This window comes from Labeo rohita, unplaced genomic scaffold, assembly GCF_022985175.1.
Source record: "Labeo rohita strain BAU-BD-2019 unplaced genomic scaffold, IGBB_LRoh.1.0 scaffold_310, whole genome shotgun sequence".
NCBI classification, from domain to species: domain Eukaryota; kingdom Metazoa; phylum Chordata; class Actinopteri; order Cypriniformes; family Cyprinidae; genus Labeo; species Labeo rohita.
In genome coordinates this window covers 26,455-43,440 of record NW_026129228.1, presented here as the reverse complement: position 1 = coordinate 43,440, position 16,986 = coordinate 26,455, and the positions used below count along the sequence as shown (strand labels likewise).

Here is a 16,986-nt window from a genome sequence, read left to right as displayed (position 1 = left end):
CTGCTCAGCCAAGTCACATAGCATCTGGGGTCAGAATGAAACAATTTACCTTTAGCTGTCCAAGCATGTATATAAAGGGTCTACTCCTACTATCTCCCCAAGTTCAGTCAGCCAGACCCAAGTGAGTTTACCAGACTTCAAATAGCCTTAGAGAATCTGTCCTGGAAGTCCCTGATGTGAAGTGTGGAGATGTAGTTGCATTCTAGAATTTTGCCCTTCAGGTACAGTCATTAGTGGGTTTGCTAAAAACTTTTGAGTAAGCTTCCTTCAGAGTACTGAGCCAAGTTTTGCCATTATACATTATGCCGACCTGGCACTGTACCTACTTTTTATGACCTCTCTGACTGGCTATGAATCCTGGTCTAGTGACATTGATGTAGCGATGTAGCGATTGCTCCATGAGGAGTTCAAGACCGGCAGAATCCTAGATCTGTACAGAGTAAGCAGGGGTGCGGTAATGGTTTCTGACCCCCCGAAGAGCTTATTGACCCGTGTTCCGAGGTGGGGGGTCAAATTGCATTTCCCGGGAGACACCATGTTAGGGGCCCCTCCTCCCTCATCAGCCCCTTGGAATCAGTAAGACAGTAGCCATTTTTCATGGGGTCGAAGAGGCTCAAAATTTAACTTCCATGTCACCTCAGAAGGTCAGTTATGGCATATATAAAACTGTATAAATTGTTATTGTATAATATACAATTTGTCACTGTATTATCAATATAATATAAATATATAGCGAAAGGCTAATGAGTCAAAGGGAATATATTTGCATTATTGCTTCTGTTCCTTATTTTTTAATTTATTTTTTGTGTCGTTCTTACCTGAGTTGAGCCATACCCTCCACCAATGTCACGTTGCTCATTTAACCATTGAAATGGTTCAACTGCCTCCTTCATATGACCGTCTTTGATCAGTGCTAACAATGCGTAGCCAGTAGCTTCCAGTGTGAAAAAGCGATTATCAGAGTCAGTCCAGTGGGTACGATCTATGGACAGAAGAAAAATGAAAGTCAAGAGGAGAGAGACTGAACTTGTTAAACAGTAGCTTTTGGAAAGGTAACTGTTTGCAAAATTTAACCCAGATAGCACACGTACGTCTGCAAGCTGTCTGTTAAAGATCACTTGATCTGGAAAGAATCTGCTGTGTACAAACATCTGACAGACGTCTGTAAGATGTTAGTTCCACATACATTCTAAATCATAAACATCTTAAAGACATCTAATAGACGTCTATTTGACATCTGATAGGAAACGTCCTATAGACATATTACAGATGAGCAAACACTCTAAAAAATACGTCTTGCAGATGTAAATGCAGACGTCAAATAGACGTCTCTGATATGTGTGCTATCAGGGAAGTTACATATTTATGTACCTGGTGAGGCAAAATTTAACAGCATGCTCTTCATGCAGCCATGGTTGGATACTGCTAAAGCGTAGCATGCTATAGCCACTGTGTACGCCCTGTTCAGTTGAGGGAAATTATTCCTTATATACTCCGCCGCTTTACTGGAATTGCCCTGTAGTGATTAACAAAAGCAACAGGACCATAATCAGGACATGTAAATTAATATGTAAAATAATTATATTTTTTTAATCACTTGTTAGTTTAGACCTAAGGAAAAGTAAATGTGAAATGATGTGAAAAAGTAAATTAATTTCTTGATTTATTTCTGTCCTTTTTCTAACAGCATGTGTTACCTCAGAGCTGACGTTTGTGTGTGTTCCTTTTATGCTGTGCATGCACAAGAGTGTATATGTGTTATACACAAGAGTGTATAAACACACTTGTGAGTGTGTTTGTAAATGAGAAAAAAAATCAAGTTACCTGTATGTTGAGGCCTGGTTCTCGGCAGGTAACAGCATTTTGTGCCTCTGCCAAAGCAATGAGCACGAATGCGGTCAGAGACACTGTGGATTCAGAGCCTTGCAGGCCTCCCTTTAGACCAACACAGTGAACATACAACATGTGTTAGTACTGTGAGAAAGCATTCAGATAGCAGCTTTACCCTTTCATTGATTATTATGAAACTTTTGCAGTTAATGTAATCATATTTATTCTCTCCAGCAATACTTACCACTCCTGCCCATTTTGGCAGATTTGAATTTGGTTGTGTGGGTAACAATTGGCTTGGGCCGGTGGACAAAATTTGAGCTAGTTTGGGGTCATTTTGGGGTTTTCAAACATACAGATTATATAGGCTAATTGGTTAACAAACAAGCCCAAGTGTGAATGTGATCACAATGCCTAAATATAAGTTACACGGTAAAGAGTGGGAGACTGACTCAACTCTCAAAACTTGAATTACACCTGTAGAGGAAGATGACATGAAGGACCTAATATCACTACAGCTCTGAAATCAGAGCACAGTTAAAAATCAAAACTAAATATCTGGGTCAATATGATACTGTCTGTTTTCTTTTAAATGGTCCAGATTGGTATTGAAAGCTGCTGGACTTTTTGGACTAGTTTTGACTGTGCACAGTTCTGTATCTTGTTCTACAATACTTCATGAACACCTTCCTCCACTTCTGTGCAAAGATAAAGTGTGACACAAAGGTGCATTTGTCACAAACCCGGTTCATGGACTTCTGTCCAATTGCCACCAGAGGTCGCTCTTCCATAATATATCCACACAGCTGCAACCAATCACACACACTATTTAACACCCACTCAGATCCTTCTCAGATTGCCAAGTATTGTTTTGCGTTTATCACTGTTTAGCAATAGCAAGTTTACGGAGCCATTTCCGAGTTTCTAGTCCTGTTTAGTCTAGTACCCGTGTCCTGATCCTTGCCTGGTTTCCCTCGTCTTGTCTGTTCTGCTGCCTGTTCTGATTACGTTCACCACTGATCGACCCTCGTTTACTCTTCTGTCTTGCTCTCTATGTACCTGTTTGCCGGTGTTTGCCCCTGCCTGTATATAAAGCATGCATATGGGTCCGCATGCCTCCTCTATTCACTCCAAAAACAGCATTATTATTGTTGTTGTTGTTGTTGTTGTTAATTTTTTTTTTATAATTATTGTTGGGCACTTTTTGATTTTTAAACTGGCGTATTGTTACTGTTGACACTGAAAATGATGCATGTGTTCCCTAGTGAAAATAAATTGGTATACAGTCTGTTACATTGGAACAACTAATCTAAATGCATTTTAGTTGTGCAAAAGCAGTGCTGAAGTTCAATTAAAGTTGTATTAAATATATTTGTTTGTGCTACAGTGGAATTATTTCAAGTATACTTCAGTACACTTTAAATAAAATACAATTGTGTTTGTTCTATCCGGGTCTCCTCGTTCATTGCTTTTCCACAGTAGCTGAAGTGTGACAGAACATCGGACCTACAAAGAAATTAAACAGTGTGTTTTACCTTTCGTTTGTGTTCTGTTTTTTGTACAGTGTTTTTTGTTTCCGTCATTCCCCAACAGATCCCTTCGACCCCTTCTCCCGTCCTAAATACCTCCTCCTCATGCTGGAGCAGGGGAAAAGATCTCTCGAGGACAATACAAGACGGTTCCTTGCATTTGCTGTTTCACTGCCTTTGTGGAGTGGATACTGTCGAGAAACAGATCTCTATTCACCGTCTGTTCTGAGGATGATCTTGTCAGTTCCACTCCAGACCCAGAGCCCAGCCCACCATCTCCCCGCTGTGCGGAGCATTAGCCCGAGCCCGCTGATGACAGCGAACCAGAGCCCGCTGCGACTAAGCCATCGCATCAAAGAGCGACAGAGCTGAGGATTGCTGCGGAGCCAGAGCTGCGTTTGACTTCAGACCAGGTGTGAGAGCCGGCTACCACGCCCGCCACAAGGGAAGAAGCTGTGGCCAGTGAGATCGTGGAGAGGAGCTCCACAAACTGCATTATGGCTGAGGTTGAGCTATTAGTGGATCTGGAACTGTTGGAAATTGAGGAGGTTTTCACTATGGACCTGTATGCTGACCTGCCTCCTCTCCCTCCTCCTTTGTCAGAGTACAGCCTAGAGAGGGCTCCCATTCCTGAGTTCAGCCCAGAGGGGGCTCCCGTTCCTGAGTAATACCAAGAGTCAATCAATGTGCTATGTGTGTTCCTGCCTGTGTTCCCTATTTGGATTATTAAAGACAGTCGTCCCAGATAGCACATGTACGTCTGCAAGATGTCTGTTAAAGATCACTAGATCTGGAAAGTATCTGCTCTGTACAAACATCTGTAAGATGTCTGAAAATATTCACATTTTCACAGATTCTGCAAGGGGTTCCTAAACTTTTGCATAAAACTGTACATAATATGGCCTTCATACATCTACAGAATCATAAGATGAGTTGCTTCATTCATCACTTACCGAGACTAGTTGTTGGGCTGAGTGAGCATGGACGTCATTGGGGTTATAAAGTGGGCGTCCTCTTTCAAAGGTTTCCTAGAGATAGTTTATATGGGTATGTGTGTGCGCGTGTTTGTAGGTCATATTTAAAGTATTTTTTGTGCTCAGAGAACACATTATGAAAATCACTTTTAAAGGAGAAGTCCACTTCCAGAACAAAAAAATTACAGATAATGTACTCACCCCCTTGTCATCTAAGATGTTCATGTCTTTTTTTCTTCAGTTGTAAAAAAATTGTGTTTTTTTAAAGAAAAAATTTCAGTTTTTTTCTCCATATAATGGACTGATATGGTGCTCTGAATTTGAACTTCCATAATGCAGTTTAAATGTGGCAAATGCAGTTGTAAACAATCCCAGCCAAGAAAGAAGGGTCTTATCTAGTGAAACGATCAGTTATTTTCATAAAAATAATACAATTGAAATACTTTTTAATCTCAAACATTCGTCTTGTCTTGCTCTGCCTGAACTCTGTGTATTCTGGCTCAAGAAAGTTAGGGTATGTCGAAAAACTCCAACCGTATTTTCTCCCTCAACTTAAAAAAAATTTAAAAAGAGTGAGACAAGAAGAGCGTTTGACATTAAAAAGTATATAAATTGTATTATTTTTATGAAAATAACGATCATGTCGCTAGATAAGACCCTTCTTCCTTGGCTGGGATTGTTTACAACCGCATTTGGGATCATTTAAAGCCACATTTAAACTGTATTTTGGAAGTTCAATCTCAGGGCACCATAGAAGTCCACCATATGGAGAAAAATGCTGAAATGTTTTCCTCAAAAAACATAATTTCTTTACGACCGAAGAAAGAAAGACATGAACATCTTGGATGACAAGGGGGTGAGTACAATATCTGTACATTTTTTGTTTTGGAAGTGGACTTCTCCTTTAACAAGTTTCAAAGATGTTGTAGATGGAATAAGAACCTAGCTGGTGAACTTTCTTTAAGATTAGGGTTAGGGTTAGAGTGTATTTTCAATTAGTATAAACAAGTCAATCTGTGTTTAGTATACTTATTATGAAATAAATATATTTGAAATAAAATTAAGTATGTTTATTTTTCTCTAGGTTTTTTTCAAAGGTATCGGTTAAATTGGCATTTTGACAGTGTCTGCTTGCATGTTTTAATCATATTTGGTAATTCTCTTTTATGTATTTGCCCTGGTTTGATCCATTTACCTGGGAAATTTATTTAACATTATATTTATTATTTTGTCGTCATTATTTTGTTTTAATGAGTTAAAAATGGCCCCTGTGAATCTTGATTGCCATGTCAATATTCTATCACATTATTTTAACAGTTAAAGTTTTGGGTGTTTTTTTGTTGTAGTGGGTGGGGTTTTTTGAGCTTTTGGGTTGGAAATCGTCCATAAAATCTGGCAACACTGCTCACCGTCATACTGGTGACAAAGACAGGATTGTCCTCCTGAAAGGATCCATCAGGACGCTGTTTATTCTTGAGCAGGTACACCAGAGGTCCACACAGATTTTTGTCATTGACGCTAATAAACGATTTTGCCATGGAGAAAACCTTCACCACATACGCAGTGATCCTGAAATGGACAAGACATAATGACACATTAACATAAATTTTAAGATGCATATTCAATGTGGAGCTGTCATCAGTAATGTGTTGGCATGAGTACCATGTGCTGGTGCCCTCTTTGGCATAGGGAGGGTATGAGTCATCATTTTTTCGAAAATTAAGTTGATTTTCATAACCTACAAAAAAAAAAAAAAAAAACACATATATATATATATATAAAATATATATATATATATAAAATAATATATATATATATAAAAATATATATATATATATAAAAATACATATATATAATATATATATATATCGTAAAGAATAATGTCTGCCCTATTTGTCTCCTTGCACCTATTTGGATGTATTTAATGGCCTCTTCTCTGCGATTTATTCCCACATCATCCCAGTTTCCACTCCGATTCAGGTAATGGGTGGCAATGAGGGGCAGTGTGATTCTGGCCAGGTTCTGCTCCACACATCCACCAGGCAACCGGATCAATGCCGCCAGAGAGTCCTCCTTAATGGAGTTATCAATGCTGTCTGCCAGCAAATCACCTGTGGAGACGCACAGACAATTTAATTGTTAATATGTCAAAAGTGCTTACTTAGCAAAAATATAGTCAAAATAGTCTTAAATATTATCTTATGTAAATTCAAAAATAAATACAAACCTCTGACATTGATGAATGCCTTAGGCTTTGAATTTGGTACAACCGATTTTAACTCCATTTTCTCCACTTTTATCACTTGTCTCCCTGATAATAAACACAAATGAAATATTCTAAAAGACCAAAATGCACCAAACATCACAGAAATAGCCATTCATTTCAGAAAAAAATAAAGAAATATACTAATGTAGTCACAAAATACACAGACAAAAGCAACATTACTTCCAAAACTATGGAATTTGTTCATCTATATATTGGTTTGCGGAAAAAAAAAAAAAAAACTGCAAGCTCACCACTGTCTCCTTTCTCAGAGGGGTTCAACACAAAGCTCCTAGACTTAATTCTCTGGATGCCTTCTACCTAAAACACATGTGATTGTGACCGCACATGCCACAAAAAAAAAAAAAAAAAAAAAACTTAGTTTGATACACTTTCACAGAACACACAACATGTGTTATGTGGTATATATCACAAAACTGTTTCGATAAGTAAGTGTGAGATGTTTTAGGAGCTCACTCACTACCACACGCAAATTCTTCCTCACTGCATCTGCTTCAATAAAAGAACGTGGAACGGCTGTGACCTGTAGAGGAAGCTCTCCTGTTTTAAGAGGGATGATGGTGTATGTAATAACCTTGGAGGAGCCAGCCGGTACCAAAACCTGCTGTCTGTGAGTTCTGCTAAATGCCACACTACACATGTCCTCTGTCTTTTCCAGGATCACCATGACCTGCAAACAGGCAGAATGTTTATGCCAGGCTCACGGATCATTTGTTCACATATGGCACCCCTGTTTTGCATACCCTTAGAAAAAAGACGTTTATTCAAGTGTGCTATTAGTATACTTCTAAAAATAGTAAAGTATCCTTTCAGTTTACTTTTCATGCTCTTCCCAGAAATGTTTTATTTACTTCTTAAAATGACATTTAGGTATACTTGATTAATATTTAGAAAAAGTCTAAATATATTTGAGCTATACCTGTGCTCCAAAAATCCATGTTTCATTGTTATACGGCACTATTACACATCTACTGTACAGAACTTCCAAAACACAAGTGAAGAAGAAACTGAAACAACAGATGCTTCCACATGTAATCTGACACCAGTGTTGCCAACTGGCCTACTTTAACACTGTTGCTGCAGGTTGTTTTTTTTTTTTTTTATGTTGGAGCGACCCCAATAATGTAATATTTAGTCCCTGGAATGCTAATTTTACCAGGAAAACCCCACCAAAAAACACATATTTTACCCCGCTGAATGCGATTTTTAACAGGGGACCCCCCTCAAAACGTGTTTAGGCTACTTTTGTGAAAACCTGGCAACCCTGTCTGACACAATCATCAGACATAATCTTTTTTCAGCTTTTTGTTCAAAACGTCCCTTACGAAAATAAGTTTTTTCAAGTGTGCCATTACTATACTTCTTTTAAACTAAAACTAGGAAAGTATAAGTTCAGTCTACTTTTTATATACTTCTCAGAAATATACTTAAAGTATACTTGACTTATAAAAAAGTCTAAATATATTTGAGCTATAATTGTGCTCTGAGAATCTGTGTTTTCATTGTTATATGCTAGGGGCGCTATTACACATCTCTGTACAGAATTTCCAAGATACAAGTGAAGAAACAAACAACAGATGCCTCCACATGTAATCTAACACAATTGTCAAACATAAAACAGCATCAAAACCATAGATACTGTCATGGCCAAAAATATCGGCACCCTTGCAATTCTGTCAGAAAATGCAACACTTCTCTCAGAAAATTGTTCCAATTGCAAATGTTTTGGTATTCATGTTCTTATTGTTTTTGTTTGTGCTGCAACAACACAAAAGAACAGAGAAGAAAAGTTAAACTTGATAAAATTTCACACAGAACTCAAAAATGACCTGGACAAAATTATTGGCACCTTGTCAAAATTGTAAGAAATAATTGCTTTTCAAGCATGTGATGCTCCTGTAATTTGTATTTAGACAAGTAACAGGTGTGGACAATATAGTATAGTAATAACACTTGGAACCAGGTAAAATGGAGAAAAGTTGACTCAACCTTTGCGTTGTGTGTCACACTGAGCATGGAGGAAAGAAAGAAGTGTAAAGAGTTGTCGGTGGATTTGAGAGAAAAAAAAATGTGGAAAAACATGGACAATCTCAAGGCTACAAGTCCATCTCCAGAGATCTTAATGTTCCTGTGTCCACTGTGCGCAATATCATCAAGAGGTTTACAGCCCATGGCACTGTAGCTAACCTACCTGGACATGGACGGAAGAGCAAAATTAATGAAAAATTACATTCTTACAAATTACAAAATTACATACATTACAAAAAAGGATTGTTTGAATGGTGGACAAAGAACCCAGATTAACTTCCAAAAAAATTCAAGCTGATCTGCAGACACAGGGTACAACAGTGTTAGCTCGCACTATCCCTCGAAAAGGGGTGCTATATGTCAACCACTGCTGACACAAAGGAATAAAAAAGCAAGACTGGAGTTTGCCAAAACCTATGTGACAAAACCACAATCCTTTTCGAAGAACGTACTGTGGACAGATGAGAAAAATATAGACCTTTTTGGTAAAGGACATCATGGCACTGTTTACAGAAAAAGAAATGAAGCCTTCAAAGAAAAGAACACAGATCCTACAGTCAAACATGGTGGAGGTTTAAAGATGTTTTGGTGTTGCTTTGCTGCTTCTAGCACTGGATGCCTTGATTGTGTAAACTGTATCATGAAATCTGATGATTACCAAAGAATTTTGGGGCGCAACGTAGTGGCCAGTGTCAGAAAGCTGCATCTCCACCAGAGGTCATGGGTCTTCCAGCAGGACAATGACCCGAAACACACTTCAAAAAGGACTCAGAAATGGTTACAAAGCACTGGAGAGTTCTGAAATGGCCAGCAATGAGTCCAGATCTGAATCCCACAGAACACCTGTGGAGAGATCTCAAAACAGCAGTTGGGAGAAGACATCCTTCAAATCTGAATGACCTGGAGCAGTTCGCAAAAGTAGAGTGGTCCAAAATTTCAGTGGAGAGGTGTAAGAAACTCATTCATGGTTACAGGAAGCAACTGATTTCAGTTATTTTTTCCAAAGGGGGTGCTACCAAATATTAAGTTAAAGGTGCCAATAATTTTGTCCAGTGCATTTTTGGGGTTCTGTGTGGAATTGTATCAGATTTGACTTTTCTTCTCTGTTTTTTTTTTTTTTTTTTTTTTTTTTGTTTTTTTTTGTTGTTGTTGTTGTTCCAATGCAAACAAACAAACAAAAAAATAAACATGTGAGTACCAAAACATTTGCAACTGCAACAATTTTCTGAGAGAAGGGTTGCATTTTCTGACAGAATTGCAAGGGTGCCAATATTTTTGACCATGACTGTATATAAAACTGTGTAACGTTACAGAATAAAATGTCGACCAATGAAGAGGTAATAATGACTGCCAAGCTTTGGGATGTTGATCGACTCCATTTGCTTTTTGATTATCATGAATTGTCCTTTTTCTTTAGCTTTTCATTCAAAATGTTATTTTATTATTATTATTTTTTTTTTAATGAAACGTACCCACATTCAAATGTTTTTAAAAAAAATAGAATGCATGAAGCTAGAATAAAATGTTTTTGTTTACAAGCAGATACCCTGTTCTTTCTTTTGATGTTTTCTATGTTCAGATATTCATATGACAAAATATATACAAATTAATACCTGAATAGGGAAATAGTAGTAAACTTAAAGTATGATGTAAAGTTCACTTAAAGAAAACTTACGAGTATACTTGCAGTATAAAAAATATAAAACGCTCGCCAAGACAGAGTTTTTCCAACATTTTTAGCATTAACTCTAACTCCAGCCCGTACACGTTGAAAACATGTTCGGGTGAAACCAACTACCAACTTCAGGAGCTACCAACTTCATAATTGAGCCTAAGAATGGAAAGCTACAAATTCTGCTCCCGACACTAATAGAATGCGACATGATACCTGATGACAGGAAAGAGATTCCCTCTCCTGAGGTAGTGCGGCACCATCCTCATCTTCAGGTGTTAGCAGACAAAATACCAGCTGTTGACCCCAATGCGTCTATCCTGCTGCTCTTAGGGCGAGACATACTGAGAATACACAAGGTGCATGAGCAAATAAATGGGCCCCACAATAGCCCCTTTGCCCTTTGACTCGACTTAGGATGGGTCATTGTGGGTGAAGTCTGTTTAGGAACAGTTCACAAATCATCAGTTGTGAATGTTTTCAAAGCGAATGTGCTTCTGAATGGTCGTGCATCCATACTTAATCCTTGCCCAAATAACATCCAAGTGAAGGAAGATTTCTGTTTTACAAAATGTCATCAGGATCCGCACACTTCATCCTGCCTGAGATACCAGCTTTTCTGTGAATACAGACAGTTTGGGTTGTTCAGTGTTTCAAAGATCCAGGGATGATGATAAACCAACACTGTCTGTGGATGACAGACAGTTTTTGGACATCATGAAGCAATCAGTATACAGAGATGAGGGGAACAGCTTGGTGGCGCCTCTACCATTTCTATCTCCAAGATGTCGCTTACCAAGTAACAGAGATCAAGCAATCAAGCGTTTCTACACTCTAAACCCGGTTAAGTTGAATTTACTTAAAAAACTTAAGGAAACTGGTTGCCCTAAAATATTTAAGTAACGTTTACTGGAAAACTTAAAGTAATCATTACTTAAATATAAGAGTCATTTTAACAACCATTTTAAGTTGAATTTACTTAATGCTTTTAATTTATCTAATTACTCCATTCCTCTAATAGGTACTCACTGACTCCCAGAGTGCATTGCGACATGAATAAATTATGCAATTGCTTTGCTTTACTGTTGTTGTTTGTATTTGCCAATTTCATTTGCTGTCTTGTGTCAGTAGTAGCACAACAAAAAAAAACAAACAAGCTCATAAAATGGTTATTGATACAGTTAATAAAAATAAATAAAATTGAGTTGTTACCATTGTTGTGATTCACATGCTGAATGTTGAAGTCTGTGTGTGACTCACGCACATTACCCCAAATATTAAAAGATTGTATCAACACAGATACAAGCTTCTTGTAGTGTTTATAAAAAATAGAAAAACAGTAAAATTGCAAAAGATCATTAATCAACATGAAAAGTATGCAACCTAATTATTTAATTAAAATATAGGTCACCTTCTAAAAGCAACCTATTTATTACTTTTCTTTCTTTGAAATCAAACAACTCTGATTTCATGTTGTATTGCTGCAACAATAGAAAAAACACTATAGTAATATAAACAAAGTTCCAAATGCCCAACCAAAAGTAACACTATTCACTATAATGGTGAGTATTAAAAAAAAAAAAATTGTGATGTTCTCTCAAATATTTCAGTTGTATTGAAAATTCAACATTCAAGATGACTTTGGGAAATGAGTGAATTCAAGTAGTGAAAGAAAGATGTGAGTGAAAAGTCTACTAAAAATTGCCCCATCTCAAAAACTTTTTCTTCTTCTTCTGTTGTTATGTTGCACATTAGCAACATATTAGTGCACTGCTGCCTCTCACTGGTTTATTAATGTCATTGGTTTCTTTGTGGATACTTGGATATTTTAAGTAAACATCACTCAAAGCAAGTAAGTAAATTGTTTTATTTGCCTTGAAAGTAGCTGTAACTTAATAAAACCTAGTAAGTATAGTAACTAAGTAAAGATAACTAATTGTAACTAAGTAAGGTAAACTATTGGGTTTTACAGTGTACTCACTTCAGAAAACATTAGAAAAGAAACCAGACATGAAAAAACACTTTACCGGGTTCATGCAAAAGACGCTGGACAATGATCATGCAGAAGTGGCTCCTCCTTTGGAAAAGGGCAAGGAACACTGGTATCTCCCAACATTTGGGGTATATCACCCCCAAAAACCAGATCAGATAAGAGTCGTGTTTGACTCAAGTGCTGAATTTGAAGGGGTGTCACTGAATCATGTGCTGCTTAGTGGCCCAGACTTAAATAACACTCTTTTGGGTGTCCTTCTTGCTTTAGGAGAGAGCCTAAAGCATTCTCAGTGGACGTGCAACAAATGTTCTACTGTTTTGTTATTCAGAAAGAACATCGAGATTACCTCAGGTTTCTCGTGAAGAAAAGGCCTATGCCAGAAGAGGCATTCTTTTCACAGTAAAAAGCATCTATGACCCTTTGGGTTTTGTGACACCCATAACAATGCATGAACCTGTTGAACCTGTTGCAACACACAAGCTGGCTTTCAGGACCACCTTTTTTATCACAAGTCCAAGCAGAAGAGATTCTTGACAAACAGGACTTTGCTCTCATAAATCCTGAGACAGATGACGAGATTCGTCCTAATGTTGTGACTTTGTTAACCAAAACCTCACAGAAACAGCTAAGTTGTCATCACTTCATGCATTCTTCTAGTTGGAAGAGTCTTATTCATACTTTGGCCAGACTGATTCATGTAGCTGTATCATTCCAAGGAGTAAACAATACAGGTCACAAAGGATGGCAACAGTACAGAGATCCACGCAGTGTTACAGAACTTCTCAAGGCTAAAAACCTGGTTATCGGTTCTGTTCAACGTGAAGTATTCAAAGAAGAATACAAGTGCATAGAGAAAGCACAACCAATCTCAAAACAAAGTCCTTTCAAGAGCCTCAATCCAGTTGTATATGAAAATGACTTACTTAGGATTGGAGGTCACATATCCTTTGCTGATGTATGCATGAAGGAAAAACACCCTCTCATTCTTCCAAGAACCCATCACATTTCCACCCTTCTTGTGAGATATTATCACAAGCCGGTACAGCATCAAGGACAGCATATTACAGAGGGAGCCATACGAGCCGCAGGGTTTTGGATTGCTGGTAGTAAACGTGCAGTGTCTACAGTCATTCATAAATGCATGACATGTCATAAGCTGAGAGGACAGTTAAAGTGCCAAAAATGGCAGATTTACCTGAAGACAGACTTGCTCAAGAACCACCATTCACCAGTGTTGGACTTGATGTTTTTGGTCCTTAGACTATCCTCACATGCCGCACTAGAGGAGGTAGTGCTGAAAGCAAATGGTGGGCAGTAATCTTTATGTGCATGTCTACCAGAGATGTGCACATAGAGCTCATCAAATCCATGACGACGAAAGACTAATTGGGTTAAGCAGGTGTATTTTAGATGCCATGTTGTTAAAGACTGGGCCTGGTAGACTCACTCATGAAGTCTTGAGCACCTTGATGGCAGAGGTAATCATGAATGCAAGACCGTTACTGCCAGTTTCTACAGCCCCCGAAAACCCAACAGTTCTTACCCCAGCAATGATTCTAACCCAAAAGATAAATGCATTGGCAGCCCTTTCTGGAAACTTTGATACGTCGCACCTCCATGAGAAACAGTGGAAGCAAGTCCAATGCTTGGCAGATACCTTTTGGAAGCGATGGCAGGGAGAATATCTGTCCACCCTACAAAGTGGACAGAGAACAGACCTAACATAAAAGCTGAAGATGTAGTACTGCTCAAAGACAGTCGGGTACAGAGAAATGAATGGCCAATGGGACTTATTGTTAACACTTTTCCAAGTCGAGATGCGCAAGGTGGAAGTGGAAGTTGGAAGTGGAAGTTGTGAAACAAGGAAGAGTTAAAACCTTCTTGAGGCCAGTAACGGAAATCATAGTTCTTCTGTCACAAGAGAAGACTACTCAAGACTGTGTTCCTAATATTCAGGATCAGTGATGGCACTAAGTGTACTGTTAGACATTTCTGTAATTTCTACAGTTATTAACTGTATATCACCTAGTATAATACTGCAAAATCCCTTTGCAGTAAATAACTGTAATAACCTTTGCATTATGGGAATTTTCTGTGACGTTCAGACCCCAAATACAGAGACTTACTGTATTTTTTTAAAATTGCTGTATACTACTGTATTTGCTGTAACGTTCTCATTGGCAGTGTTCTATTGAGGTCAGTTTATTTTCCTCATTTATTATATTTGGATTGACAAGATTTGCCCTACACCGTGTCTATAACGCCGCAACAGTTTGGGACGGACTACACCGGATGTGTTGCATCGCTTGTAATGACTGGAAAATCTGTTTGTCCTTCATGTCAGACACAGCGCGAGCGCTTGAAGTACATCTGTAAGTCAGAAATATACCGGGGCATTACTTTACTGTAAGCATCCACTGTAGATTGTATATTTAATGAGTTCTATATTGTCTTCTTTTGTCGAGTCGCGCTGCGCCGCGCCACTCGTGTCCGAGGAAGACGCTGAAGCAGCGGGCAGCGTCGCGGCGTTTGCCCGGGGATGAACCCGCGAGAGCGGAAGAGTTCCGGAGAACATCCGCGCTGTCTGTCGATGCAATTTACGATAGATTAAGACCAGCAAGTAAGGTAAAAATAAATATACATTTGTCTGAGTGTTTGTCAGATTTTTGCACACCAGTTTAACCAGGGCTCTCAAGTTTTGGAAAAAGTTTGGAGTGAGATTACTATCAGGGGAGGAGCCTATTTTGCAGCAGTGGCCCCTCGGCCCCACGCAATTCTCTCAAGTTTTTGCTAGAAGAATTTTATCTATTGTTCAAAATTAACCAGCACAAAATAGAAATTATAACAACTGGTAAATCTGATAAAAGTCAAATTCATACAAATAAAATAAAATGTTTTATATATTTCAAAAATGCAAATATATTAAAAAATAAAAAGAAAGTTAGCCCCAAACAAGCCAATTTAACTGCAGTGCTCAATGTACATACTGTACACATACAATAGGATTTCAGAACTTGCCCTGAGCATGTAGCCTATGTCAAGCTGTGTGTGTGAGAGAGAGAGTAGGCCTATACATTTAAACTTACAAATAACATTTTGTATTGCAAGTGTCTTTTGCACATTTTGATCCCTTGATGACAGTGGTAGGGGCTCAAACTTAACTACACCAACTGGAATTATGTAATTTAATAACAAAATAAAATCTATTACAGTTAGTGAGAAACAATGTACAGTTAAATGTTAACGATCCACACACATACAGATTTGATTTCCCAAATTGCATTGACTGGTCTAGACTCTAAAATATGAGACACCAATGTTTCAGGAGTTTATGACACAGAACAGGAGTAATCAAATGTAATCAGTTACATTACTTTTAAAACACTTAAAATAATTATGCTACTTATTACATTTTAAATAGAGTAACTTCTGTAACCTATTGCATTTCCAAAATAACCCTCCCAACAATGCTGATACGTTTGAATTTTTTAAATATATAAAACAATTTATTTTATAAATTTGTCTTTTATCAGATTTACCCAGGGTGCGATTTGTGGAAAAAAAAAAAAAAAAAAAAAAAAGAGGGGGAATAGACTCTATGCACAAACGCTGCTGACGTATTTCCGGTAGAATCTCGGCCAGCCCATTTACTTCCGCATAGCGCATTCTATAGCGAAATATACTAGCGGCAAAACTCTTTCATAAGATTAATTTGACAGTGATTTATAATTTAAGTATTACAATATAGTATTATATAGTTATACATTATAGTAATTACCAGAATGGCCCATTAGTGAAAGCTTGGGCAAAGGATTAGAGACAGGAGAACATTTGTTGAAGATTGATGATTTTAGATTTATTTTCGTAATAAATAATATAAACGTATATTTTATACAATGTTGTCTGCACTGCAGGAATGTAAACTTTTAAATATAATAAATAGTTTCAATACAATACTGTAAACATGTAACTATATATAACTTTGAACAGATGCAATGCAGTAATGTAAACATAAATATAACTGAACATTTATAATGCAGAAATGCAAATATAAATAACTTTGATGCAGTGTTAAACTTTTCATGTACGGTGATGTTGTGTAAATACAATATTAAATGATTATTTGTGTTCGTTTTTTATTATTATTATTATTATTATTATTATTTTGGTGTAGGCATTGAAATGAAATATATAAAAGAAATGAATATAAATTGAAACCAAACCAGTAGGTGGCAGCAAATGGCTGTTTAAATACGTGAGTTCAACAGATTCGTTCAAACAGCTGATTCATTCAGAAACGAGGCAACAACTGCCTTTATGAATGGATTACTGAATCACTGACTCATTTGATTCGTTAAAAAGCGTGGATTTATTCAGTAACAAAACGCTGTGTTGCACGGAGACACAAAACAGTTCTGATGTGGCTGCACAAGCAACATCTGGCACAACACAAGTCGATCGGTGCATCTCTATTTAAAACCTTAACTTTGCTTAGCTAAAGTCTTGATTGTCTTGACTGAAGTCCTCCTACTCCCAAACTATGCGGCTTCTCTGACTTCCTCATCGACCTAAAACATGTCGCCCTCACCCAGATCGCTCCTGTCACCTGAGCCTTACTAAAAACTGAGATATTATTTATAGTTAGTAACGTTCATAAAGTAAAATCCATAATGTAT

General features: G+C 37.6%; 1 protein-coding gene across 4 annotated transcripts in view; it reads right to left on the bottom strand.

Annotated features, from left to right (window-relative positions):
- LOC127160270 (complement C3) overlaps positions 1 to 16,986 on the bottom strand; it is a 64,698-nt gene that overhangs the window by 28,459 nt on the left and 19,253 nt on the right. For all 4 annotated transcript variants that reach the window (XM_051102929.1, XM_051102930.1, XM_051102931.1 and 1 more), the window contains exons 21-29: positions 7,078 to 7,287; positions 6,851 to 6,917; positions 6,561 to 6,644; positions 6,241 to 6,444; positions 5,996 to 6,071; positions 5,743 to 5,902; positions 1,825 to 1,935; positions 1,372 to 1,516; positions 819 to 982 (exon numbers count right to left, since the gene is read on the bottom strand). In XM_051102929.1, the coding sequence (XP_050958886.1) occupies positions 819 to 982; positions 1,372 to 1,516; positions 1,825 to 1,935; positions 5,743 to 5,902; positions 5,996 to 6,071; positions 6,241 to 6,444; positions 6,561 to 6,644; positions 6,851 to 6,917; positions 7,078 to 7,287 (1,221 nt within the window). The remainder of the gene's footprint in view (positions 1 to 818; positions 983 to 1,371; positions 1,517 to 1,824; positions 1,936 to 5,742; positions 5,903 to 5,995; positions 6,072 to 6,240; positions 6,445 to 6,560; positions 6,645 to 6,850; positions 6,918 to 7,077; positions 7,288 to 16,986) is intronic.